Genomic DNA, 25,760 nt, shown 5'->3' on the forward strand with positions numbered 1-25,760 from the left:
AAGCAATTTAGCTTTTTGCGCTCACACTATCCTCCCTGAAAATAAATGCTACCTAGGCTACAATCTTTGACATAAAGCTTGACAATAAACAGCCAGACTTCTCATTTAAGCCTCCCAAACTGTAATAAACCTTCAACCACACACTTCGAGGAAAACACTCAGCCCATAATGACAATAAAACAAACATTCAGCAGAGGCTCAGATTCCCAGTGCAAGGAGAGGAAAATCATTCCAGACTTCCTCATCGCTCTCTCTCTCCCTCTCATTGATTTCCTCTCTGGTGCCCATATCGTCATCACGTTAGCACGTTACACGAGTGTGATGCTTCAGGAAATCAGAAACACGCCCTTTCAGACTCTAGCTGTCCATCTTTTGCCGTATCCAGGATCCAGGCTCTGCAGGACCGGGCTGAGAGGTGTCTCCATGGCAACACGGGCGTGCACCAGTCCCTTGGGAGCAGCTTATTGGCGGAGAGGTGGATTCTGATGGATGTGGATAGGTGGCAGCAGTGAGTGAGGAGGCACGTACGGGTTGTATGCACTGAGACATGGTATAAAAATTGTGTGTGACGCTGATGGGGTGCAGCAGCATCTCATCAGAGCAGTAAACCTAATTTTACCTTTTCCTTCTGAACACTAATTGCATCAAATTAAAGTCAAATACTCCCACCGCATATGCCTTTGTTAATGCATCAAGACACAGGAAGTTTTAAATGATTCAGTTCATTCAACAACATTTAGCTTTTATAAAAGCAGAGTGTGTGGGCGTCTGAAACAACAGCTACATTTAACAATTTTTCAATTACACAAAAACACCTCTGCTCTGGCTCAGAGGAGGTGAAACTGATTGCAGAGTTCAGTTGAAAAAACTGAGAAAAAGAGGAGAGACTTGTCACCTTTGTGTTTCTGCCTTTGGTGAGCCACTGATGACTTACAAACAAAGGAGCCCCTTATTTTCTGCAGGTTTCAGGTTGAAGTTCAGTTATTTTGGGGCACATTCTAGAGACAACATACACTACAATTATAGTAAATTGTAAACTAGAGTTGTCAATTAAACATTCAAGAAACATATTGAGAAAAAATGCAAAACAGTACCTATTTGTAACTTCTTTGTTGTGAGGATTTGTCACTTTTCAGTGACAGTAAACTGTATATATTTGGGTTTTGTGTTGTTGCTCAGACAAAACAAGTAATTTCAGGATGCAATTAGTCAAATATATCGATACTGAAAATCATCATCATTAGTTGCAGCCAGACAGCAAACAATTCATTAGCTTGCATGTAACAAAATACCACTGTTTTGTGCTCCTAATAACTACGGAGCCTGTGCCACATATGGTGCTATTTCTACCATCAGAGCTGCAAAGAGGAACTCTCTTTAATTATCTAAATTCTATTGTGGGACATGTGCTTCACTGGTACATAATAAAGTTCATCAAGCAGGTCCCTAGCCTACACTGTAAGGACTTAACTAATTACTTCATCAAATAGTGACTTTCTCAAACTCACACAGTAGAGTTATTTTTGCACAACTGCCCTGTTTCCTCTGTTTCTAAGGTTACTTTCTCCCAGCAGGAAGCGCTTTTTTAATCAGACTTTCTTCTTCTTCTTATGTTAACTATTTCTGAATATCACCATGGATACGTGTTGGACAGCAAAGCAAACAATAAAGCAAATGGCAACATTTCCTGTTACTGTTGATTTCTCAATTTTCTAACAATATCATATGCTCTTCTTTCTTCATTTCATATCTATGTTGATGAAATCAGAATGGTTTAAAATGAAACTGGCAACTGCTATAGCTACTAGTTGTAGTCACTCACCATTTTACATTCTTACACTATCTTCAGAAACTTGTCAGTGATTGTATTGAGACAAAAAAACTAATACCTTTGTTGGATCATTAAAGTAAACAACAATTTAAAATTGTGGCATTAACAAAAAAAAAAATCAGGGAAAGCCACCTGCCTATATAAGCCCAGGTTATGACTGAAGACTGAATCCAAATATTCTCAGTCGTAGTTCACATCCTTTTCACATGGGACTTAAGCTAGTACAGTGTTTCCTGTTATTAGAATGACTCTCCAATCGCAAAATACAAGGATATATATAGCATTAACCTTATATTTCTACAAATACAGGTTGATGAAGGTCTATGTATAAGACTTTAAGGGTCTTCTTATTGGAAAATACAATGATGGCAGAATAAAAGACACAGACAAGACAGAGCTTTTAATGAGCAGGTTTCACGTGTCAGATCAACCACTCGTTTTTTACATTTTAAGTTTAACAGCCCTGTAACTAGGTTTCTAGTCCCCGAGCAAACAGCAGTGCATTACTGGACTTGTAATACAATCAGGGTGTAGAAAGCTACACTTCTCCAGACAGTGCTGATTAAAAATCTTTCAGCATAAACAACTAAATGAAATGAGCAGTGAACTCTCACTGACTGGCACCAAACAACCAAGAAAATGAAACTGTTTCTTCTCTCTGTTTAAATGGACCTTTGTATTCTTTATCAATGCTACGATCACAAACCAGAAGAACTATTCTGAGACTGTGTTAAATGATAATCTATGCCTGGCAGATCAGCCGTTTCATGAAAGGCCAATTATCTCTCGAGTCCTTGTGAAACAGACAGAACAAACTCTCAATTTATCATGTGGCAGCTGCATTCATCATACTGAGTTTCCAGAGACCAGTCTGCTAAGTTACTCTAGTATGATCTACCAATCACATGATGAGACATCAGTATGACATGAATGTATTGTTTTCTAAAAGGGCTGATCACACAAGTGGACTTCTTCACCTAACGCAGACATTGTCACTCTATACACTGCATCACCTGACTTTCTCCTTTTCTCCCATCATAATTGCTACAACCACTGGAGCTCAACTAACAATAAAGCGTAGCTAACTATGGGTCGTGATAAGCTGCTTGCACAGACGACCTACGGGGCTGCTTTCCACAGGAGGACAGTCACTTGCTTTCTTGGCAATAGTTAACAGGAGAAGATCCGTACCATTCTCGTGTTTGTGCATTATGTATTAAGACACTGCCAGCAAACAGCTAATTTAGCTTCGCATTAAGACTGGAAAAAGAGGGAAACAGAGTGACAAATTGTTGTTTTCACACTTATGTTTTTGTATAAAGATAAAATGTGTGAGCTCATGTAAGTTTTGTTAAATTTAGACGGAGCCAAGCTAGCTGTTTCCCCTTGTTTTCAGTTTTGATGCTAAGTTTAGCAAAGTTAACCAGCTGCAGGTAGTAGCTTCATACTTAGCATACAGACACGTGAGTGGTATCAATCTTTTCATCTAACTCTTGGCATTGATGCAAATTAGTGTACTGTCCAAAATAAGAAAAACTTTTTCTTTAAAACATCACTGTGTATTAATAGTATGAAATCTTGAGTCAGCAGCAATAGAGCTTATTTGGGCTGCCTGTTTGTTTGACTAGTTAATGCCACTCTACACAAACAAACCATTCCTTAATGAAGCCCAAAAATGATTGGACTGCAGAATAAACAAGCTGTCCCACTAAAGATTATTCTGCCTTATTAGCTAGTGGATGATTTTTTTTTTTTTGCTAATCTTCTCTCAGTCAGCAGCAGGTTTGTTAAACAAGCTGGCGATCCTCAGCTGGTGAGTCAGCGTGACCATTTCTTCAACTCTCAACATGTCAGTTTCTGCACAGCCAGCTCCATGCTGCCCAGCAGGTAACTAACGAAATAACACCACAATGGTAACAAGCTCTGAGCTTGAGACAAATTTCCAACATTTACTGAGCAACACATTCATTGTCAGCAATAAACCTGAGTTGGCATGACGGGCTGTAGGAATTTCAGGGCGCAGAGAGACCACAGGCTGTATTCAGCCATCATTGATACTTTGCTAACAAACACCACAAGCCTATGAACAGTTTTCAACATTTAACTCCCTCAGCGAGGAAGCTGTCTGTAGCCTGGAGCAACAACAAACAGAAACACACCTAGTGTCTCACATAATGCTCATACACATTTAACCAAACCCACCAAACAATGTTTAGGGTTATATAAGCAATTAGAAGTGTGGTTTGTGACCACACCGGGCATTTGCTGAGATCTGACTGCTGTTACCAAACACACTGCAAGCTGAAGATCAATAAAAATGTATTTATTATAAAACTGCAGAGAATTTAAAATGATATCACTTTATATTTTGACTTAGCAAGGTGTGTGATCATCTACTCTGATGAGACTTAAACCATGCCTTTAGTTCCTGAATAAGGTACTTAAGTTTGCACTCTGCTGTAAAATTAGACATACACGCTTCTTGCGGAGCCCTGTGTTACGGAAGCTGCTACAGCTAGTTTAGAAATATATGTTGATCAGATTACTTTCAGGGTTATATCAGGGCTGCTGGGGAGGTTAAGCTTGTTTGCACTTGGTGTGACAGAAAAGAACCAGCAAAGACTATAGCAATGAGCAACGAACAACGAACAAAAAAAAAAAAAAGAAACCTGAACCGAGAGGTGTAAAAACCACGCTTCCTTTTCAGTATCACCTCAAGTGATTGCGTGTGTATGTTTGTGCGTGTTTGTGTGTGCTTGGCATTAACGCCTAGAACTGGGGGACACCGAAAATGTTCTTTGAGCAGTTGCCTGCATAATTTCCCTGATCAGAGCAGTTGTCTGTAGCCTGGAGGAAAAACAAATGACAACACTCTCAGTCCTGTGTCATTTTCATCACATCAGAACTGTACTTTCTCTCAACAACACAATTCATTGACATGTGCCTGTCTTTGTGTGTGGGTGCAGCGCTGTCAGTGTAAACAACGGTTACATCTAGGAAATGACAACCATGGCAGGCCATGAGCTTTATCTAAAATGTGTAGATTATGTGGCTTTGAACATGAGCTATCCATCTGACCCAACACATTTAAAGCTCTCACTATATGCTGACTTTTATCTTCAACATACTGCAGGATTAATACCATTACTAAGAGTCCAGTGTGCCAGAGAGAGAGAGAGAGTGGGGTAACACTGTGCTGCACTCCAAGTACAATGAATCAGTGATTCTTTGCAGAGGGGGATTCAGGGAAGCCAGCCAACAGGACCTGCTGTCTCTCCAGCCAAAGTACACTACAGCAAAAAGATGTAAACTCAAGACCAATGTAATAAAAAAAAATGTATAAAAAGACAATGGAGTCTAGCCTGGGTGCATACATGTCTTAACATTTACTAGTGTCCTTAAAGTGTTCAGGTTTTGTTTGAAAGCTTTGTTCTGTGCATGTGCTGTATCATCGCCACCTCTCATCAGCTATCTGTGGGCCACATCCTTAATCTGTTTCTTAAAGTCAGCAGAGTTCACTTGTGATCACTGGACTTATAAAACATGCAGTTCTGCATATTCTATGGACTAAAAGTTCAAGTCATCCCTGTCCTGCTGATGGGAAAGTATGGATTTATACTGAAACCATATTTTGGCCTCAGAACCTCAGTTGTAAATGTCAAACAGCCCGAGAGCAACACTTGCACAAGCTGCTTACAAAACTAGCAAACCGGAGGAGACAGAGCTGCAGACCAGCGACCGCACGGTGGTTAGCTACAAAACGGAGTCCAAGCTCCTCAGCCAGTCCCTCTCTGTTCAAACTATGAACCCTCTCTATTGAAATGCTAATGCAAGATCTGCCAGCTGAACAGCCTGAACAAAGTGAACACCATCTCCCAGGGTCCTTCAGAGACCGAGGCTTTGGCAGCCAGCCTCGAGGGTCGTCAAGAATTCATTCATGGCAGGGGGTTATTCTAGCGGAGTTAAATTTTATGTTAAGACCATCTGCAGTCATCACATTTAAACTAACTAACAGTATTTAGGCATAGCAAAGGTAGTGGTGGTGTTTTTTCTTTGTTGTTAAGCTACTGCTGAAACCGAGTGATTTTTCTCTGTCGCCCATTTATTAGCTCTCATACATAATAAAGCAGCCGTACGATCTTGTTATGACCCAATCAATGACACACTGATGATTTGGCCCCTGCTGCCATGTACACATTAACCATACAGCAATAACTCAGAATGAGACAGGTGCAATTTCCAATCTGAATGTCATTACGGTTTCGTTCACAGCCTGGTTCAACTCATAACATTGTTGGATGTCAGGAGCAGAGCCCTCTGCGTCTGTAGACCATGCAACACAGCAGCTGTGAATGAGAAACAAGCAGCAGTCTCCATAAATTAAGATCCTTCTCCCTCACACAGTCTATTGCAAAGAGGCAGCAGACAGGGCCTGGACCTATGAAATGAGCTATTCTCCCATGACACAGCTGGATCTAAACTAAATAACTGATACCTGAATGACCAAGAAAAAATGGTGTGGAATAAAGTGGAAAGCTAGAGAATAAAATGGAAACAAGAGATGTTTACAAGCATTTTCTTTCCCCTCCAAAATGGCCAGCTCATGCCACAAGACAAAAGTAATGTGATAAGAGGCAGAGAAAGTCTGGTGGGTAAAAATCAATCAGCTGATACATTTTCCACACAAAGAGGAATGTGTCTGTAGATCAATCCTACAAATCCAACTCTTTGCACTCCGAGAAAGTCCAGACTCGGGGGGCGATCAGCTGAAACCCCAGAGGTGTAACATTAGTGAGACCACTGAGAGGGAGAATGATAGGTCCAGGGCTTTGAAACTAAACCCCAGCTCCACTTAGGGATATGTCTGCTCTTTGTTTGTGTGTAGAATACACCCCCTCATTTTTACACAACTAAGCAGAACGAACTGTCACTGAAAGCATCTTGTGGATGTTTATTCAGGTGGCCTGTATGTCTTAGATCCTTCTTTAATCACTGCCTTCACGGACTTGGGATATGTCATTTCCCAGTTATCATCTGCGCCCTTTTTTCTCTTTTTTCTATTTAATCAATCAATCATTATCTCCAGGGGTGCATCATATGCACACGGGTACACAGGTAAAGCAGGAATATATGTCAAAATAAAGATGGCAAAAACATCTTGCATCCCAGCGAGCAATGAATCCACTAGTCAGGATTCTTAAGACCTACGCTGATATCTGAGATAATGATGACTCTGAAATGAAGTAAGACGCTACAGAGCCATGCCCTTTACCTGTGACGTGTGTGTGTGTGTGTGTGTGTGTGTGTGTGTGTGTGTGTGTGTGTGTGTGTGTGTGTGTGTGTGTGTGGAAGAGGTACCAGGTGAGAGCAGTGAGAGAGAAAACAGTCAATCACTGATAATAAATCAAAGATAGAAGGTGAGTGTGATGGTCAGGTCTGTGGGTGAAAGCTGAAACCACCTTCTGAACAGAAGCCATCCTAAAATGAGTATGTATTTGACATACAGTGGCCTACACAGTGTTCATCAAATCTTCTTCTAAATCAAAAATTCCCAAATATTTGTGCAACATCTGGAACAACGCTGGGCACCGTAAACCAAATGCAGGCCACACAATGTGAAAGAATGAGGTGTCATAATAATAATAATAATAATAATAATAATACCACCACATAATCCTCCATCCTGCACTGATTTCAACACAGGGATCATTTTACCCAGCAACAAAGCTTGCACAACCAGGATCCTATTACCACATTATGACAAATTAACATTCAGCACAGAAATCCCTCTGGCTGTTGGTGAATTAACGAGAGAAACCTTTTGCACATGACAGAGAAAAAAAAAATGCAGGAAAGTAAAACGCTCCTGGCACTCTGATGCTCTTGTCATTGGACTGACTGTCACGGTTTGCCTGTCATCTGACGGGGGAAAGTCTACCACTAGCTATCTGTTTTAACACTGTACAAAAAGGCGTATCCTACACAGAGACGGCAGCACCGTGTTAACGCGAGTAAAAAAATAAATAAAAGAAAAGCAAAAACATGAAGGAGTCAGGCTGGACGGACAAGGCTCTGCAGAGACAATGCACACAGGGAGCGGACACACACATCACACTCACACCGCACCTTTCACTTGGGTCTCATAATCCGCTATGATCTCCTTGTCCTTCTTGAATTTCGTAGATGACATGGTTCCTCTGGTTTTAGGGTGAGACCCTGCAAGTCGAGGACGCTCTTGGGTCTTGGGTGATGATCCCCGACTTGTAACGTTGCAGCACTTTCCTCCGCTTTTCTTCTGTCCTCTCTGGTGGCCGTGCACTGGCGAGAACAAACGCTTGAAAGGTTGCGTTCAAATAACCTTATCGTGGAAATGAGTGCAGGAGAGTTAACACTGGAGCAGCTGCAGTCTGATGTTGCATTCTTCTCTTTTTTTCTTTTTTTTTTTTTTTTTTTTTTTTCCTGCAAAGGGTTTTTCTCTGGCAGAGGAGCCGAGTCCTCCTCCTCCTCCTGGTACCAGTCAAGTCAAAGGCTTCAGCAGGAAAAACAAACAAACAAAAGACACAGGCGAGCTCAAAACTGTACCAACAACATGATGAAGAGAGAGCAGCGTCGCTTGAAGGGTTCAAGCAGTCAGGTCCTTGTAGCGCCTGTGCTCAAAATGAACAGACATGCGGTCGACGAGCGAGGCACCATCCGTACTCTGACAAATTGCGCTGCAGGGAAACAGGAATTTAAGAGACAGTCACGTGAGCCTCCTCATATTGTCAAAACCCACCCCTCCTTCCACACACACACAGGCACGCACGCACACACAAACACGCACGCACGCAGACACACACACACACACACACACACACACAAATGTCATTTAATTGAATTTAAACGTATTATGTTCAGCCTTTCTGGTCACATTTTGCATTAGTAAACATATAGGGATCATCATCATCATCATCATCATCCTCACAATCATCAAGCATTCTTCCATAGATCTAACAATGATTTGATTTGATTTGCCCCCTCTGTTCTTCAGACTCCATTGCCTTGGAAACCTCCCACTTTTATCTCTGCATTACTTTCACCATGGCTACTGTTTAGGAGATGTGGCACATCTCAGCAGAGGCTGAGGGATCATTTCTAACAGGCTATTCTGTCACACACACACACACACACACACAGAGCACAGACCGTGTGAAGTGAAAAGCCTGGTGGGTAAATTTGCTCAGGAATGACACACCAGCACCAACACCACCACCGATGCTTCGATCGTGAAGTCTAACCATGAAGGCAGTGCTGTGCTGACAGCACATATACACAAACCATTATCTTTTAAAGGGACAATTGTGTCTTTACAGCACCTTCCTTTTTTTCTTTTTTTTTTTTGCACACACACACAGTGGCATCCTCATGCTCTTGTTGCATCCATTGTTTACTTCTTTTCTTTTCTTTTGGCAGAGCTGATGTTTACAGTGAAAGAGGAGTGTGATAGCAAGAATGTCACCAGTGGCAGAAATGTCTTTAGCCAATATGAATATAAATATAAGAAAAATAAAAAATGCATATAAGTCCCTGATCATGACCATGAATACAAAACCTCTCAGATTTACATGAAAAAGTGTTTTCAGTTTTGTGTACACTTGTGGCTTTGTGATGGGAATAATGTGTTCCTCACATGGTGAAAAAAAAAAATATTTGAATTCATATCATGAACAGCAGCAGCTTCTCAAAGCACTGTAGCGACAGGGACTGAGTGTGTTTCCTGGCAGACACTGTCATCTGGGTGCTTCAGTGTGTTTTTAACAGACCAGGGAAGTTGGTGTGTTGTCTGTCACCTTAGTTATTCAGGAGTTCAGGAGGGAACAGGCTGTTGACTCACAATGAGGGGGCACAAACCTGCACACTGACACACTGTAGAAGCCATATAAACTTCATTTCCATCTGCACCGCACAGGCTTGATGTTCTGTATATTTCAAGCTGACAGGCAGGGAGGCGTTTGTTGACAGACTGTAGATCTACATGGTGCCACATTTGAAAAAGCTGTTAAAAAGGATTTCTATGACAACTGTAAAAAAGAAATTGTTCCACTTTCCCTTAATAAAAGGTTTATAAAGTATGACTGATGGCTTTATTAATAGTTAATTAGTTGTTAATAGTGGTTATAGAGGTTTAGAACAACTCTTGGGTTGCCAGGCTATGAAAAAAATCCCTGCATGGCAGATTTATCCTCATCAGGAATACCTTTCCAATAGACGGTTTGATGACTTACTTTCTGGAAAAGTCTATTTATTAACAACCTTTTACAACGGCAGACCTTGTGGAATGTTGTGAAAACAGTTATTAATGACTTACTAACATCTATACATTTACTGCAGATTTAATGGCTTAATAGTATAATATATCATTATTGGATTATAACTGCTATAATAAAGCATCAGTAAATTATATATTCGTCATTAATAAGTGCTATACAAAGGCAACTAGACTTGCTTGAGGTTCATGAATACGTCTCATCCAAAAGGCGTCTTCTGTTCTGAATTGAAGTATAGCCCTTAGAAATACACTCTGAGCACTTAGTAGGTAGAAAATCCCATGACCTCAATGACTGAGAATCTTCACAGACACGTTTTTTTTTATAGGATATGGCTGAGAAAATGACTTGTGTACCTAACAACATACTGTGTCATTGAGAGGCACTTTGGTGTAAGCTAGAGTCTGATGTTACTCTGCAGCCAGCAACAACAACTTAAAAGACAATGTAATATGTAATATTACATTGTACAAATGAGGTGGAACAATTAGTTACCCAAGAGAGTCTAATTAAACAATTACAGAGATGAGAAAGACCTCTCTCTCTCTCTCTTTCTCAACCCTAGAATATCCATTCACACAAATGTTGACGCACTCTAACAATGCCCTGCTGTAGTAATGCTTGAGGAAATCAGGTTTAAATTGATGGCCTTGTAGTGTCCAAAGATATTTTATGCCTGTTGAACACATTAGAGCCCTCTTTACTAGAGTAAAAGCACCTGAGCACTTTTAAATGGTGTCTGAGTGTGTGTATATATATACACTGTATTTATTATGTATCTATGTCTGTGTGTGTGTTTAGTAGCTCTTGTATCTTTGCAGTTCCAGCGGTGAGTCTAAGTCATTTGTCAGGCCTTATATGTCACCTGCGTGTCTGAGGAGCGAAGCCATGAGAGAGCAAACACTTCACTTGTGACACACCAGCTGTGACAGAGGCCTGAGTGACAGCAGGGTGGATTCTGCTTTTGTTTGTGTTTACCATAGAGAAGTCAGCAGAGGTAACCTTCTGTAGTCTCTTTATTCCTCCCACCATCCCTCTGTTGCTCACCCCTACCTCTCTCATCAGGGGGGAAGCCTGGAAAACTGCGACTCCACTGTCTTTATGGCACAAAGATCCATTGTGAGATCCTTTTACTATTTCTTTCTATAGAACAAGAGTGGGAACGGCTCTCGTCTCCATCTCCAACATGTGAACAAACACCACTCTGGGATACAGTCTGGACTTGAATGCCATAATAGGTCATATGTGTAAAGTGTATGCAAATAAAGTTTTTTGCAGCTAAAAATCTCTCAGTGAATCTGGATGTGCATGACAACCATTGTTTACTGTTTCCTACTTGCACATTTTATTTGCTTCATTGTTTTTTAAAGATACTTTTTTTTCACAATTATTGAATAATTTGTTGAGTCAGTGTCAGAAAACTTGCAACAAGGGTCACCAGGTGACCCAGACCAGGGTTGTCATGGTTACAGGCATCTTAGACCACTCAGTCACCAGGACATCCTGCTGTGAATTGCTTTGTCTTTGAAATAAGTGCTACTACTACTTCAAGATTCCTTACATGTCAAATAAAAGTGACAATGTGGGCCCAAAAACAAAATCATGATTATTCATATTATTACATCGAAAAAAGAAATGCATGAGTGCGACTTAATGTGAAGGTGCTCAGCTAAAGTGTTTGGCCGATTATGAAAACTCTGGGCAAGTAGACAGCAGACGAAGCCCTTCAGGCTGATTCTTCAAAATGTTTTCTTCTTCATCACCCAGAGGTAGCTTTGCAGGGACTTGTGGGTTCTCATATCACTCATAATTGTACTACATTTAATTAAAAAGCTCTCTGCCCTGTGATATGATGTAACAGGTTTCTCTGTTGAGAATCTACAGGACTGCCAGATGTGCAGAATTGACCCTTCAGTAAATGATCTGCAGTAATGATCTGAGTAATGTCTTGCTGAGTGATGGTTCTCCCACTTTCTGCTTCTACTAAGATCAAAGTTTGGTGGATTTTGGAATCAACACAGATTTGTTGATTACTGTACTCCAGGGAAAAGCTTTATTTCCCTTTAAGAAATCTCACTATGCGAATATACCGTATTTAATGGAATATAATAATAAGAATTTTCAAGCAGGGAGTGGTATATCCCTGCATATCCTTGTTTACCTCTGACAGACTTTATTAATTGTTATTATTGGTAGATTCCCTTCAGATGGATGAGACTCACACTGGTGTATCCGTCTTGGGCCTATTGTAAAACCATATTTACCTCAATACTGAATCTGTACAATGACAGAGATAGAAATGATTCAGATAAGAAAAAGGATTTGGACGTTCCATTAAGTCATTATTTAAAAATGAAAGGTTAATTACAGATCTGACAAACTTGGCATGAGTGACCTTTGGGCTCTGAATGCAAGGTGTATAGTATTATTAAGAGACTATTTGTCCTGCTGTTGTCAACAGTCTACCAACTGTACTGTTTTATCTATTTTCAGTTACATAAATGGCTTCCAATGTTTGGGTTTTTTTTTATTGTTCACATCTGGTACATATCTCTAAGCAAATACAGCTGTGTGTCTCAGGACATGACTCATTGTTTTCTTGTCTTTCCAATCAGTTAAAGGCTACTAAAGCCCTGACTCCTGTCTGTTGTTAGAACCGATTCCATTGCAAGACAATCATCTGCAAAAACCACTGACAGCGTCTGTTGTAGTCTTTGATACTTGTCATCAATCAATCATCAAGCACTCACGCTGGGAAAGAGATGGCTCCTTGGTACGTTCTGTATTATCTTCCCTAAGATGTAAACTCATATCTCCATAACTGTCACTTCTATTTTAACAGGTAGAACCACACTGAGAGAGGGATCTTGTAAACACTGGGAGACGATCGCCGTGTAAAATCCGATAGGATTTATCATACCTGACTGCTTTGAGGATATTCCCTCATGCTTGTCTTCTCTCCCCATTGCATGTTATTGCAGCTGAGGTTGAGTTACATTTGAGGGTGGAAGCACCAGGTCTGCTTGTGTTGCATGGATAGCCCCTGAATTACAAACAGGTCAGAGAGGACTGTGGTTGTGTGTGTTTGATCTTCTGTCAAAGCAGCAAACCTGGAGCTACAGTATTTTTTTTTTCACCGTAACCTACTCTTTGCTTATTCTCTTTGCAGAGGGAATAAAAACATGTATTATACAAACAGTTGCCTACTGTGTTTATAAGATCATTAAGTTAGCAAAAGTTTTTTGGAGTGTCTGACTGTACTCCAACACTGGCCATCTGTTGTGTAGGACTTTTTTATCCCTGACATGAACACACGCCTCCTTGTCTCTCAGACTTCACACTTTGTTGGAAAGAATGAAGCTGACTTGAAAAACAACAAAATATTCTCAATTAACACTGTATGTAGTGTGGTGAGGCATGAGAGAAGCTATGAAAAGGGTGTTTATTCTGTCAGAGGAAGTCCAGCAGACAAAAAAAAACATTTTCAAAAAATGAATGCTTTCTTGTAATTGTAATGAACTGCTACACATATAAACTTGACATAATCACAGTAAATGAGAAAAGTGGTGAGAATAAATAGAACCGCTCTTTATTTTCTTCCACAGCTGTTTGCTAAAAGAAAGAGAATTATCTTTAGCACTCACATGAAGTAACTGCCCAGAGGTTCAATTAATCACAGAAGAAAATGGGACATAGAGGAGAGGACAGTTACTCTAATCACCACACGCTACATAAACTTCATTCATCACAAATGATAAATGGTGAAACGAGATTATGGGTGACTTTAACAGATTTTCTTTCTCTTTTGTTTAACAATGCTGGAATGGTCCATGCGAGAGACTTAGATATTCTGCGTTTTAAAACCAGTGGCAGTGCATTAAGCAATGCTAAAAAGTCATTGTAATGTCAACTAAAAAGCCTAAAACTGGCTATATGTGACAATATAGTGATATAACTTTTTTTTATTTATGCAAGTGATGATTAATGCTTTATATATAACAAAATCCAACCATGTCGCAGACTCTTCTTGGATCCAGCCAGAAGCAGCAGGAGGTCTGTAGTGCTTCTGTCAGACAAATGCCCATACAATGAATTACAAAAAACACCATGAAATGTTAATAACAACCTATAATTATTGGCATAAATTCATACAAACAGCGTGTGGGCCAGAATAGAGTCTGAGAGAGAAAGCGCAGCTGCCTCCCTTTATCCTTTTACCCTGTTGTTATTTCTGTGACAAGAGCCATCTTTTCTCTCTTTCTCCCTCTCTGTTGTTTGTTGCTCACATATTGGCTGATGCTGGGTTGGGTGCTTCTGTTCAGTGTCATCACACTCAGGTTAAATAAATTACATCATGGCGCCCTCTGCCGTTTACTTATGGTAAATATATACCCGGAAGTAGCTGGTGAAAATGAATTAAAATAAAGCACATCAATAATCGAGATTATCCCAGCTAGCAACTGCTGGATTTCCTGTCTGGGCCTCTGGCTTTCAGAACAAAAGCAAGGCTTTTTCATTGTGAAATCGTTTTAGTCGTGATCTGGCGGTAAAACATCATATTCACTTGAAGGCATATAGTTTATAGCTATAATTAGACTTTACATAATTGTGTTTGACAAGTGACCTTGTTTAGTTATCATCAAACAAGGCTTTACAAAGGTAGACGTGTTTGACAGCCCCACTAGGGTCTCTATCAAATATGCCTTTGAAAACTTATTGAACCTTTGTGTAAGTGCAAAGAAAAAGAAAAGTTCTCTCGAAGCATAGTTCCTGCTACTATTTGGATTTTTTAGTTTAGATGAGTGAGTGGGTGTAACAAACCAAATTCATCTGCTGTTAAGTGTGAGTCAGGGAGAATTTTTTTTGTGTGGACCAATGAATGAATATTGAATATTTTCTACTCATAGCTTGTTCATAAAAATTAAACAGTAATTCTACAGAACAAATTTTATTAACAAAATGTCACCATTTATACAGTGCACCGTTAACTTTGAAGGACAGTGATTTTATTCTTAAATCAACACAGTGTAAGTATGTTAGTGTAAAGATTAAGCCAGTAGCCAGGGGGTATTGACATATAACTTTGGCTGCATTAACTTCCTACAGTGCAGTCGAATCAAACACTTATTCTTGGGCCCCTATTGACCACCATAGATGTTACTGAGCAATCCGTGGATTATTAGAAGAAATAATTGTCAGACCTATTGATCGAAAATAATTATTGCTTTCAGTCTTGCAGTGCTTCAATGGTGTTTTTCAGTGTGTTCATTACTTGAGAAATGTAAGCAGTTTGATAAAACACAACATTGCAATACTCATACAAAAATGTATACTTGTAACTCTTGTGCAAAACCCTTTAGTTTGCCAGAACAAATCTGTGGAGCTGATGCTTTTATTCTAAAGGATATCGACCGGAAGTGTCGGTGTTGTCGCAGCTGAGCGGAAACAACGTGTGACGCCTCGTGTTTGACGGGTTGGTCTGACTCCAGTTAGCAAACTAGGACCAATAGACTCTTTTAAAACTGTTATCAGCGTCTGCAGTTCAACCGGTGGGCTCATTACACAAACACACATCATTATGTGGCAGTGGTTTCATGTAAATGCTGTATCAACGTTAGCTTGCTTTTTATTCGTAACTAACTTTTTAGCTCCGTAAAGCTAACGTTAGCCAGCTAAGTTGCCTGGTAATATTACTTACTCATCAATAACATAATAGGTGTTTATTCGCAGTGTTCAAATCAACTGTGTTTCTTGCTAACGTATGACAACATGATAGTTCCCAGTAGTATTTTGTGATGCTCTTTCCTTGCTAGTAGATTCTATTCCTGAATATAAAAACATGCAGTATTGACCTTAAATAATATGCAGCCTCTCTCTCTCCAGGTGTTACATGTAATACACTGAGCTCTGCACCAGCTGCCACTCGCATTACTCAGTTATAGCTTTGTCTATTGAGGGACAGATCACTGTACAGCATGTCCTCCCAGGGAGATGGAGCTGCAGAAGAGGGCCCTGAAACAGCCTCCACTGAGACTGATGCCACCAGTGGGGACATCATCACTGTCACCATTGGAGCAACCGTGCCAACTGGGTTTGAACACACTGCTGCGGAGGAGATCAAGGAGAAAATTGGGGTTGATGCACGAATTAGCAAAGATCGTGGTCGTGTATTCTTTCCAATAACCACTGACAAGCTATTCCAGGTAAGACTCAAAGCCAGTGGAGGCCCAGTGCCCTCAGGTTTTTCTTACTATCATATTGCATTATAACCAAAGAAGACATTGCTTTGTGGAGGCCAGTGGTGATATACTGAAACTATCAAGCATATAAATGCACAGGAAATCTCTATCTCACATCTATCTGTTTCCCTATTCATCTATTTTCCCACTTGTAGGTTCATCTTCTGAAGTCTGTGGACAACCTGTTTGTTGTGGTTGAGGAATATCACCATTACCAGTTCAAGGAATCAAAGGTAACGCACAGCCATCTTTATTCTGTTGTAGCTGATATAAAATACATTATTATTGTCAGGGAAGTAACACTTTGTTTTGTACAGGACGAAACATTAATGGAGTTGCAGGAGCTCGCCTCCAAACTCCCATGGACTAATGCCCTAGAGGTCTGGAAACTAAATGGCACCCTAAAAAAGAAGAAAGGCCACCGGAGAGGAGGAAATGCCGCTAAATCAAAGCCCAACTGCGAGACCGGTGATGTAACCTTGGCTGACACTGAGCAGCAAGAGCTACCTCAGGCAGTGTCAGCTGCTGAAGGTCAGACAGGGGCAGAGGACACACATGAGGGGGAGACCTGTACACAGGACTCAGATGAGGCAGCACCCGGGGCCAAACTAATCAAGTTTCGTGTGACGTGCAACAGGGCTGGTGACAAACACAGCTTTTCCTCTAATGAGGCAGCCAGAGACTTTGGTGGAGCTGTACAAGAATTCTTCCAATGGAAAGCAGACATGACAAAGTTTGACATAGAGGTAGGCATGCTTGTTCAGACTCATATGATAAGAAGCAAATACCATTGCGCTAGCCAAAAAACACTCTGCATATTCAGATAAACTCGCACGGCATAACCTAATGTTTAGAGTTAAGGAGTGACAAAAAAAACATGTGCTCTAACATTTTATGAAGATACGCTGTTCTCATTATGTAACATGTTGAAAAAGGCTTCAGCCTTGTATTAAAGGTTGAAGATGATGTGTATGTTTTTTAAGTTGAAGTGAAAAGGTGTAAAAATGATGATCTGTGGCCTTCTACGTTTTGTAGAAATCTGTCATGGTATTTTGTTGCTTTGTAGCAGTTGCCAGGTGTGTAATCTGACGACTAAAACATAGTTTGTGTTCAAGACCTAAAATGGGCTAGCTGTCATATAGATGCCTGTTTGGATACATGTTGAAATAACCAGTGCTTTATGCTCGGATGTTCCAGTTTACTATAGTTTATAGTCCAGAATATTAGGACGACTGCAACTAACCATTATTTTCATTATTGGTTTATCCTCTAGTTAGTTTCTCAATTAACCAATTATTAATTTAGTCCATTCAATCAAAAAGAATGAAAAATGACTGAAATAATTAAAACAAATCAAAATTAATTGTCTTTCAGTAATTTCAGCTGCATAAAATATTAATATTATTGACACTTGATTTCTAATCATGTACTGTATCTTTCTGCACTGTAGGTTTTACTAAACATACACAATGAAGAGGTGGTGATTGGCATTGCACTCACAGAAGAGAGTCTTCACAGGAGAAACATCAGTCACTTTGGACCCACTACACTGCGGTCTACCTTATGCTATGGCATGCTTAGGTAACTCTTTTACACTGTTTTCACCAGGTGCACCATGTGATCCTGAGCTCAGATTATCCATGTGATCCATGTGATGTACATTTTGTCATCCGCTCATGCCTGCAAAGGCCAGAGCGGATGTCTGTGTGCAGCGCCTCCAGATACTATATGTTCTGTAAACAACAGAACTGTGTGCATGTCTGCTGTCCACTCTCCTGTCTGCATCTGTTTTCAAATGTAACAGGGATTTCTGAATTAGAATACTTGAATAACATGTTAGTCCAAAATTATAATTGTCTGGCTGATCTTGTTTAAAAAGGTGAAGGTTGCTGTGTTTATAGGACAAAGTTTCAGTCACAGAAAACATTTTCACCTTTGAACAACTGTCATAATACCAATTATTATGATTACCTTACCAAGGTTACAGAAGAAGAAGGAAAAGTTGGTGAATACTGCCGAGCAGACTGTCACCTAACAGTAGATGTATTTGTTTACCATCTCCCACTCATGCAAATAGATGCACATGAGGAAAAAGGGGCGAACAGATGAGGAAATGAGACATATACCCACTAAATTCTTATTCGAACCTGAATTTTACTCCATAATTTAATCATAATCCATGAGAGAAATATGTCTTTCTTGGTAGTAACAAAGCAAACTTGGCCAAATTACAGAGTGAGTAAAAAGATATGACTTTGGTGCGCTCTGAGCAAGAATTGAGAAAGAAGACGAAGTTGGCAGTGAGGTAATCATGCTTGCCCTGACTTGCTACATGTGTATCCACTATCATCCCTATCACTAGCCAAGAAAAACTTTTCTTGGTCAAACCATGGTGTTTATTTTAAGGCATAACGGAAGAGACAAATGCTCTGCTAACTAACATTTTCCATGAAGATAAGCATGTGATGTAACAAGTGAAATGCAGTTTGGGATGTTTCTTTTTTCAAACTCCAGTTTCTCCAAACCAATTAGGAATCCCCTCACACAGAGGTGATGCTCTGAGCATGTTATCTAGGATTCTCTCCTGTAGGGCCCTAATCCCTGAAGTAGGTATTGAAAATTACAGGTAATTTGACAATTGAAGACAAGGTTTGTCTCTGCATTAAATTTAGTTATCTTACTTATTCTGGTTTGGCTAATATTTGGATGTCTCCTTGGATAATGACATACATTACATAGTTGTTTTAGGTGTCACCAGTATATCAGTCAAAGTATGTGCAAAATCAGTGAATGAAGTATAGAGACTTAGCAGTGGCATCACATCTGGGGTTTGTGGTGCATTTAAGTCAACATTACAAGCAGAAATGGCACTGAGGTTAAATAGGGGACAGCAGTGTGCGGAGATCATTGACCAATGGTTTATGGTTTGTCCAACCAAGGCAATTACCCTGGATACTTATGAGAAATTGTATTTCCTTTAGATATTCATTGAGCATATGATCCAAAAAAAACCTTCATGACTCATTTTCTCAGTTTACAAATCATAACAATGTTCTGCAGTGCTAAGAATAACTCTGCAATTATAAGATACAAATTATGGTGAGAACAAGTGCTCTTGCGTGTCATGTAAATGGCTGTAAGGCGGTTTTGTTTAGTAACTGAATCGTGTGTGTGTGTGTGTGTGTGTGTGTGTGTGTGTGTGTGTGTGTGTGTGTGTGTGTGTGTGTGTGTGAGAGAGAGAGAGTCATGTTCAGTATTTAGTTTTTAAGAGAGCAGAGAGTTAGAGCAGCACTCATTTAAACATTTTCGTGGCTGATACAATGAGTTGGTTTCATCACAGGTAAAGAACACGTTGAGGCTTGTTAGGAGAGGAATAGCAGAACTGGTGGATACTAGATGTTGACATGAATAAAATGAGTTAATATGCTTATAAAACATTTTGTATTGGTGCTATATTCATACTTTATTGTCTGTTGACAGGCTGTGCAAACCTCAGGCATCTGATATAATTCTTGATCCAATGTGTGGGACTGGAGCTATACCACTGGAGGTGAGACATTATTTAGGATCCTAACTCTGACCCTGGCTGAATAATATATTTGCAAGTTTTGCTTAGACAATGAAAAAGCACATTGTAAAGGGTACACACAGTGTGTGCATTAAAGCCCTCTCTCATGGCATCATTTGTTCACAGTCTAAACTGTGTTGTGGTCTTAATACTTCTCAAAATCTGCTCATCATTACACTGCACTAATATGTCCAACTGCCACAGATCTACAAACAATTGGATCAAGTTTCATGATGATCCACACTTCATACTTGAACTACACACTGCAGGGTTTAATGTCAAAAGATTAGCAAGTACTAATGAACATGTTTTTTTTTAAAAATAAAAAAATAAGGAAAGAAAGAAAATGTATGCTTACTCACACTCATCTCTTTGATGTCTGTAATCTGGCATGTTTAGTTTCGATCAAACTGAGCGCTATCAGAAACTAAACGCATTTTCTGATTCAACAAGTCGTTTGATTAAGTGGTTTATTCATCCTTTTGCCAAGTTCTGATGCATTTTCATCCATGCGCAATCACATTCTCCACCCTTTCCCTGATTGCTACATTGAGCAAATGAACCTAAATACTCAAATGACAAAACATCTTCAGACATGACTTGCTGAATGTTTTGAGGAAGCAAAGTTATTGAGCGATGTTGTTGAGGTCATCGGAGGAGGGCTTTGAATAATTACAAAACACAGGCTGATAATTATGCTTTTTTTTTTTCTCTCCAGGGGGCCATTGAATTCAACAGTTCGTACTACGTTGCCGGTGACAACAATGACATGGCAGTTAACCGCACAGTCAATAATATATGTCACATCCAGAAAAGGAGGGCAGACAAGGGCAGGTGAGAGTGAGCAGCTTTACATCTCATAAGGAAGTCGTTTCATATACAACTTTGTGTAGCCGATGATCATCATGATGTTTTATGATCTTTTTTTGGATCCTTTCAAACAGTGTGTCTGGATTGCCCATTGACACAGTGCAATGGGATCTGTGCAACTTACCCATAAGGACCAGCTCTGTTGACATTATCATCACTGACATGCCCTTTGGGAAGAGGTACAATAACAGTGGTTTACAGTATAGATACTGAGAAGAGTAGATATTTATAAAGGCTGCAGTATAACAGTGAAAAGAACACTGACAATTAAGTAAAATTTTCCCTTGTTTTCTTCAAGAATGGGCTCCAGGAAGAAGAACTGGGACCTCTACCCCTCTTGTCTGAGAGAAATGGCCCGTGTGTGTAGACCAGGCTCAGGAAAAGCTGTCCTGTTGACACAGGACAAGAAATGCTTTTCCAAGGTAACCTATTGCTCTCACAGATAACAGGAATTACAGCAACTATATTAAATTTTTTCCCAAGAATAGAATATGCAAACTGCTAGTGCAGGTCTAGTCCTGCCAGTGTCTTCCTGACAATGATTCATGTTAGCAATTGTTCATTTATTCCAAATGTTTATCCAAATGTAAACTTGCTGGAAGCCTTTGGACACAGCAGACGATTTATGAGGGATACATCTATTCAGTCACTCACAGAACAGAACAAAACTCACGCCAATAAACAAAAATGACCAATGATGATAAAACCATAAAGACAACACAGAGATGTGTAAGTAGGTGCAACCATAAACATACAGGCAACACAATGACATCAGTGCTGAAACAGAAAAAAAGCAGATACGTGTTCCTTGTACAGTAGGACAATGTTTAAGTATAATGTTGTACGCCCTTTTATAATCAATCGTTTGAGCTTGGGTGGAGGTGTGTCAAGAATAAGTACCATATGTGTACAAATATACCACTTGTTGCCATGGATGGTACTAGAAATAATGCCTTTAAATAAGATGTTTCTGTTTTTCTGATGTTTCTGATTAACATCATGTGACCAGTGCTGTAAACGCTAGAAAAGCTGCGCCAGTTAAAGTGGACACACTCCGGGTCTAAACCTGGACCGCAGTCCCCCTATTAGTGACCACGGCACTAGGGGATAGGTACCACAGTGGAAATGGTATTACCAAATCTCTACCTGTGGACACATTTTTACCTTTGCAGGGTATATGCCGTCATATCGCCCAACCCCACTACACACATGTAAGTTTCGTTACTGTATCTTGCAGGTTGTGATTCTATTGTGAGGACATCTGTCCACATACATGTAAACACCTGCCAAAGTACTCAAAACCAGCTTTGTGGTCATTACCACTACAGTAGGTTTCTCCAGGACCACATATTAATGATGACACAGACGCACAAGATAAGAACAACATTAATCTTGCTGTCGCAGATGGTAATAATTTTCCTGTAGTCACAAAATTTCAGGGACACGGCTGCTCACAATCTTAGCCGATGAGATAGTAGTAGCCAAAATCAGTCACAGGCCACATTCCAAAGTAAAGGGAAAAAAAGCCATATTCCTCAGTCATTCCTTGAACTGGACCTTAACTTTCTTCACATTTTGTTATGTTGCAGCCTTAAGCTAAATTATTGTTTTCCTCATCAATCTACACTCAAAAAGCAAAAACCGAATTTTTGAAATCTTTGCAAATTTATTAAAGAGGAAAACCTGAAATATCAAATTGACATAAGTGCTCGGAACCTTTGCTGTAAGAGATCAAATTTAGCTCAGGTACCTCCCTTTTCTCTTGCTCATCTTTGAGATGTTTTTACATTACATGTTGTTCATACATTCCACCTGTGTTCAGTTCAATTGATTGGACATGATTTGGAAAGGCACACACCTGTCTATATAGGTCTTACAGCTGACAATGGTTCCCAAGAGCACAATGGCCTCCATAATTATTAAATATATAAAATAAAAAATATATTATAAAATAATTATTAAATGAAGTTTCGAATAAGCAACTGAGCAATCAAGGGACAAGAGTCTTGGTAAGAGAGGTGACAAAGACCATGTTGAGCACTCCTGTGTGGAGATGGGAGAAACCTCCAGAAGGACAACCATCACTGCAGCACTCCACTGAAGATGAGGTTGTTGCCTGGTGGGGTGTTCCTGCACGGGAAGACTGGCCAGGGTTGAGGGAAAGCTGAATGGAGCGATGTACAGAGATATCTGTAATGAAAACCTGGTCCAGAGCTCAGGACCTCACACAGGCCCAAAGGTTCACCTTCCAACAGGACAATGACCCTAAACACCCTCCAAGACAGTGTTGGATTGGCTTAGGGACAACTCTGTGAATGACCTTTAGTGACCCAGCCAGATCCCTGACTTCACGCCAAGGGAACATCTCTGGAGAACCTAAAAATGACTGTCTGCCAATGGTCCCGATTTAACCTGACCAAGCTTGAGAGGATTTGCAGAGAAGAATGGCAGAAAATCCCCAAATCCAGGTGTGCAAAGATTGCCATGTCATACCAGGGAAGACTGGAGGCTGGAATCGCTGCCAAAAGTCCTTCAACTGAGTACTGAGGAAAGGGTCTGAACACGTATGTTAGTGTGATACTGATTCAGTATTGACTTTTTAATACATTTGCAAAAAATTACTGAAATTCTGTTTGCACTCTGTCATTATGGGGTATAGAGTGTAGATTGATGAGGGAAAAATGAATTTAATTTCATGGTTAATTCAGCATAAGGCTGCAACCTAAAATGTGAAAAAGTGAAGGCATCTGAACTTTCTGAATGCGCTCTATATGTGACACTGGATGAAAAAATGACAAAATCATAGTGTATTATAACACTTTAACTCACCAAGCACTGTATTAGGGAACACCATATTAATAGATAGAGCCTCGCTTTGCTCTTAAAACAGCCTCAGAGCTTCGTGACATAGATTCAACAAGATGTTGGAACCTTTTCGTCCGTGTTGACGTGGCTGCGTCACATCATTTCTGCAGATTTGTCAGCTGCACATTCATGCTGCCAACCTCCTGTTCTGCCACATCTCAAAGGTGTCCTAATGGATTCGGATCTGGTGATTGGGGAGGCCACTGAGGTTCACTAAACTCATTCTCATGTTCATGAAACCAGTTTGAAACGACTTTTGCTTTGTGACGTGGTGCATTATGCTGGGAGTAACCTTTAGAAGAAGGTAAACAGTAGCAATACATGAACATTCCTCACACCATTACACCACTGCCTGTACTGTTGACACAGGGCAGGTTGGGTTCAGGGATTTATGCTGTTTACACCTTAATTCTGACCCAACCATTTGTATGCCTCGGAAGAAATCCAGATTCATTAGACCAGGCTACGTTTTTCCAGTCTTCACCAGTTTTGGTGAGCCTGTGGTTAAGGTTCTGTGTATTGTGCGTTCTGAGTCACATTTTGTCCACAAGAAAAGTCGTACTCTTTCACATGGGGGCGGCTGCGTACTTTTTTTTTATTTTTCCCCATGCTTTAGGAAAGAATGCTATTCTCAACATGACTTGTGAACAAGAACGGTTTTCCACCGCAGAATGGGGTCATGGGTCACAAAATGCCTCAGTCAGTGACATGGTTTACGATTGACCTTTGCGACGTTTTGTGACTCAACTTATGAGTATCAAAGCCAGTGTTGATGGCTTTATATACTATTACAATCATTCAGCTATCATCATTTGTGAATGTCAGTGTTTTGTGTTTATGCAGCTCTAAGTTTAAACAACTTAATCTGCTTAAGAGCTTGCATGTGGAATCAATTTATCCTGAAATCATCCCTAAATAGTCTCACCACCGTTTGAGTGATGCGGGTACAACTCAACTCAGACACTACATCATGGAAAAAGACTTCTAATGCTGTATTTGTCTATGCATAGATCCTGCCTCACACAAAACAAATGTCATTTGTTAGTTTGTCCTCACAAGATTTATGTTGTCTCCAGGCTATCTCCAGGATGGGAGGACTGTGGAGGAAGCAGCACACTGTTTGGGTCAATGTCGGGGGTTTACATGCAGGAGTCTACCTCCTCAAGCGCACCGGGGACGTGTTTGGCCAAACTCCTGAGGATGTCTATGAATCACGAGGAACAGTTAATACACAGGGGAATGAGAAGGATGACAAGCAGCTCTCTTAATTCACCTTCTGCATTTAAATTCTGAATTCATATTTGAGGCTATGTACGATCGTCATTATTTATTGTATTTTTGAAGATTTAAGTTCTTCTTAATTCAGGTTTTCTGCTCAACCGTGCCAAGCAGTTTTAATGTCAACTTTTTGTATTTCTCATTTGGTTTAATGTGATAAATGGCGAACTGGAAGAAAGAAGCTATTTTCATGTTCAGCTGCAGTTCAATGGTTCTCACACTGTTTTCACTGAGTTTCATTTGTCATGCTGCTGTTCAGAAACCTCTTAAATCTGCTGTGTCCACTTCACAGAAACTGAACATAGGCATTTGTTCTAATCAATAAAGGTTCAAACTTAACATCAGTTTAATGTAAATATTCATTCATTTGTTTGAAGGTGACACATTTACAACATAGATACTAACACTACGTGAAACAGGAAGTTAGACCTGAAAAATGTTTTCATATATTTGAGCAGCTGAAAATGAAAGAAGGGGAAGATCGTGTGTGTGTGTGTGTGTGTGTGTGTGTGCGTGCGCGCGCGCGTTTCCATATACTTCTGCTCTCACACAACAGGTAGTGAAGCTAATATCAGCTGATATTAAGTCATAGCTGGTTGTTTTTCAGTGACTCAGAGTAAATGACAGAAATATATTTAGTTGTACGTGAACGTTTGCAAGCAGAAGTATCCTTCCTCTGGCTTAACCCGCCTAGAACCAGACACCCAAGGGACCTTCCAAACAGGAAAAATCTAGATGTTTACCAGCAATTGCCACAACTAATTCCAAGAAGTCTACAGGAACAAATAGCATGCCCAGCAGTA

The 25,760-nt window shown here is 40.1% G+C and overlaps 2 protein-coding genes across 3 annotated transcripts in view; one reads left to right on the forward strand and one right to left on the reverse strand.

The window, feature by feature from the left end:
• Window positions 1-9,867, reverse strand: part of srgap3 (SLIT-ROBO Rho GTPase activating protein 3) — a 57,782-nt gene extending 47,915 nt beyond the window's left edge. For both annotated transcript variants that reach the window (XM_056396086.1, XM_056396078.1), the window contains exon 1: window positions 7,958-9,867. In XM_056396086.1, the coding sequence (XP_056252061.1) occupies window positions 7,958-8,021 (64 nt within the window). In that variant the 5' untranslated portion in view covers window positions 8,022-9,867. The remainder of the gene's footprint in view (window positions 1-7,957) is intronic.
• A 5,683-nt stretch (window positions 9,868-15,550) lies between these two features.
• thumpd3 (THUMP domain containing 3) lies at window positions 15,551-25,301 on the forward strand. Its single transcript, XM_056396581.1, has 10 exons — window positions 15,551-15,686; window positions 16,021-16,340; window positions 16,532-16,609; window positions 16,694-17,122; window positions 17,827-17,957; window positions 19,857-19,926; window positions 20,663-20,778; window positions 20,889-20,993; window positions 21,113-21,236; window positions 24,756-25,301. The coding sequence occupies exons 2-10, from the start codon at window positions 16,113-16,115 to the stop codon at window positions 24,945-24,947; spliced, it is 1,473 nt and encodes a 490-aa protein (XP_056252556.1). The 5' UTR covers window positions 15,551-15,686; window positions 16,021-16,112; the 3' UTR covers window positions 24,948-25,301.
• Window positions 25,302-25,760: the final 459 nt, after the last annotated feature.

The sequence above is a fragment of the Seriola aureovittata genome, chromosome 2 (genome assembly GCF_021018895.1).
Source record: "Seriola aureovittata isolate HTS-2021-v1 ecotype China chromosome 2, ASM2101889v1, whole genome shotgun sequence".
NCBI classification, from domain to species: Eukaryota; Metazoa; Chordata; class Actinopteri; order Carangiformes; family Carangidae; genus Seriola; species Seriola aureovittata.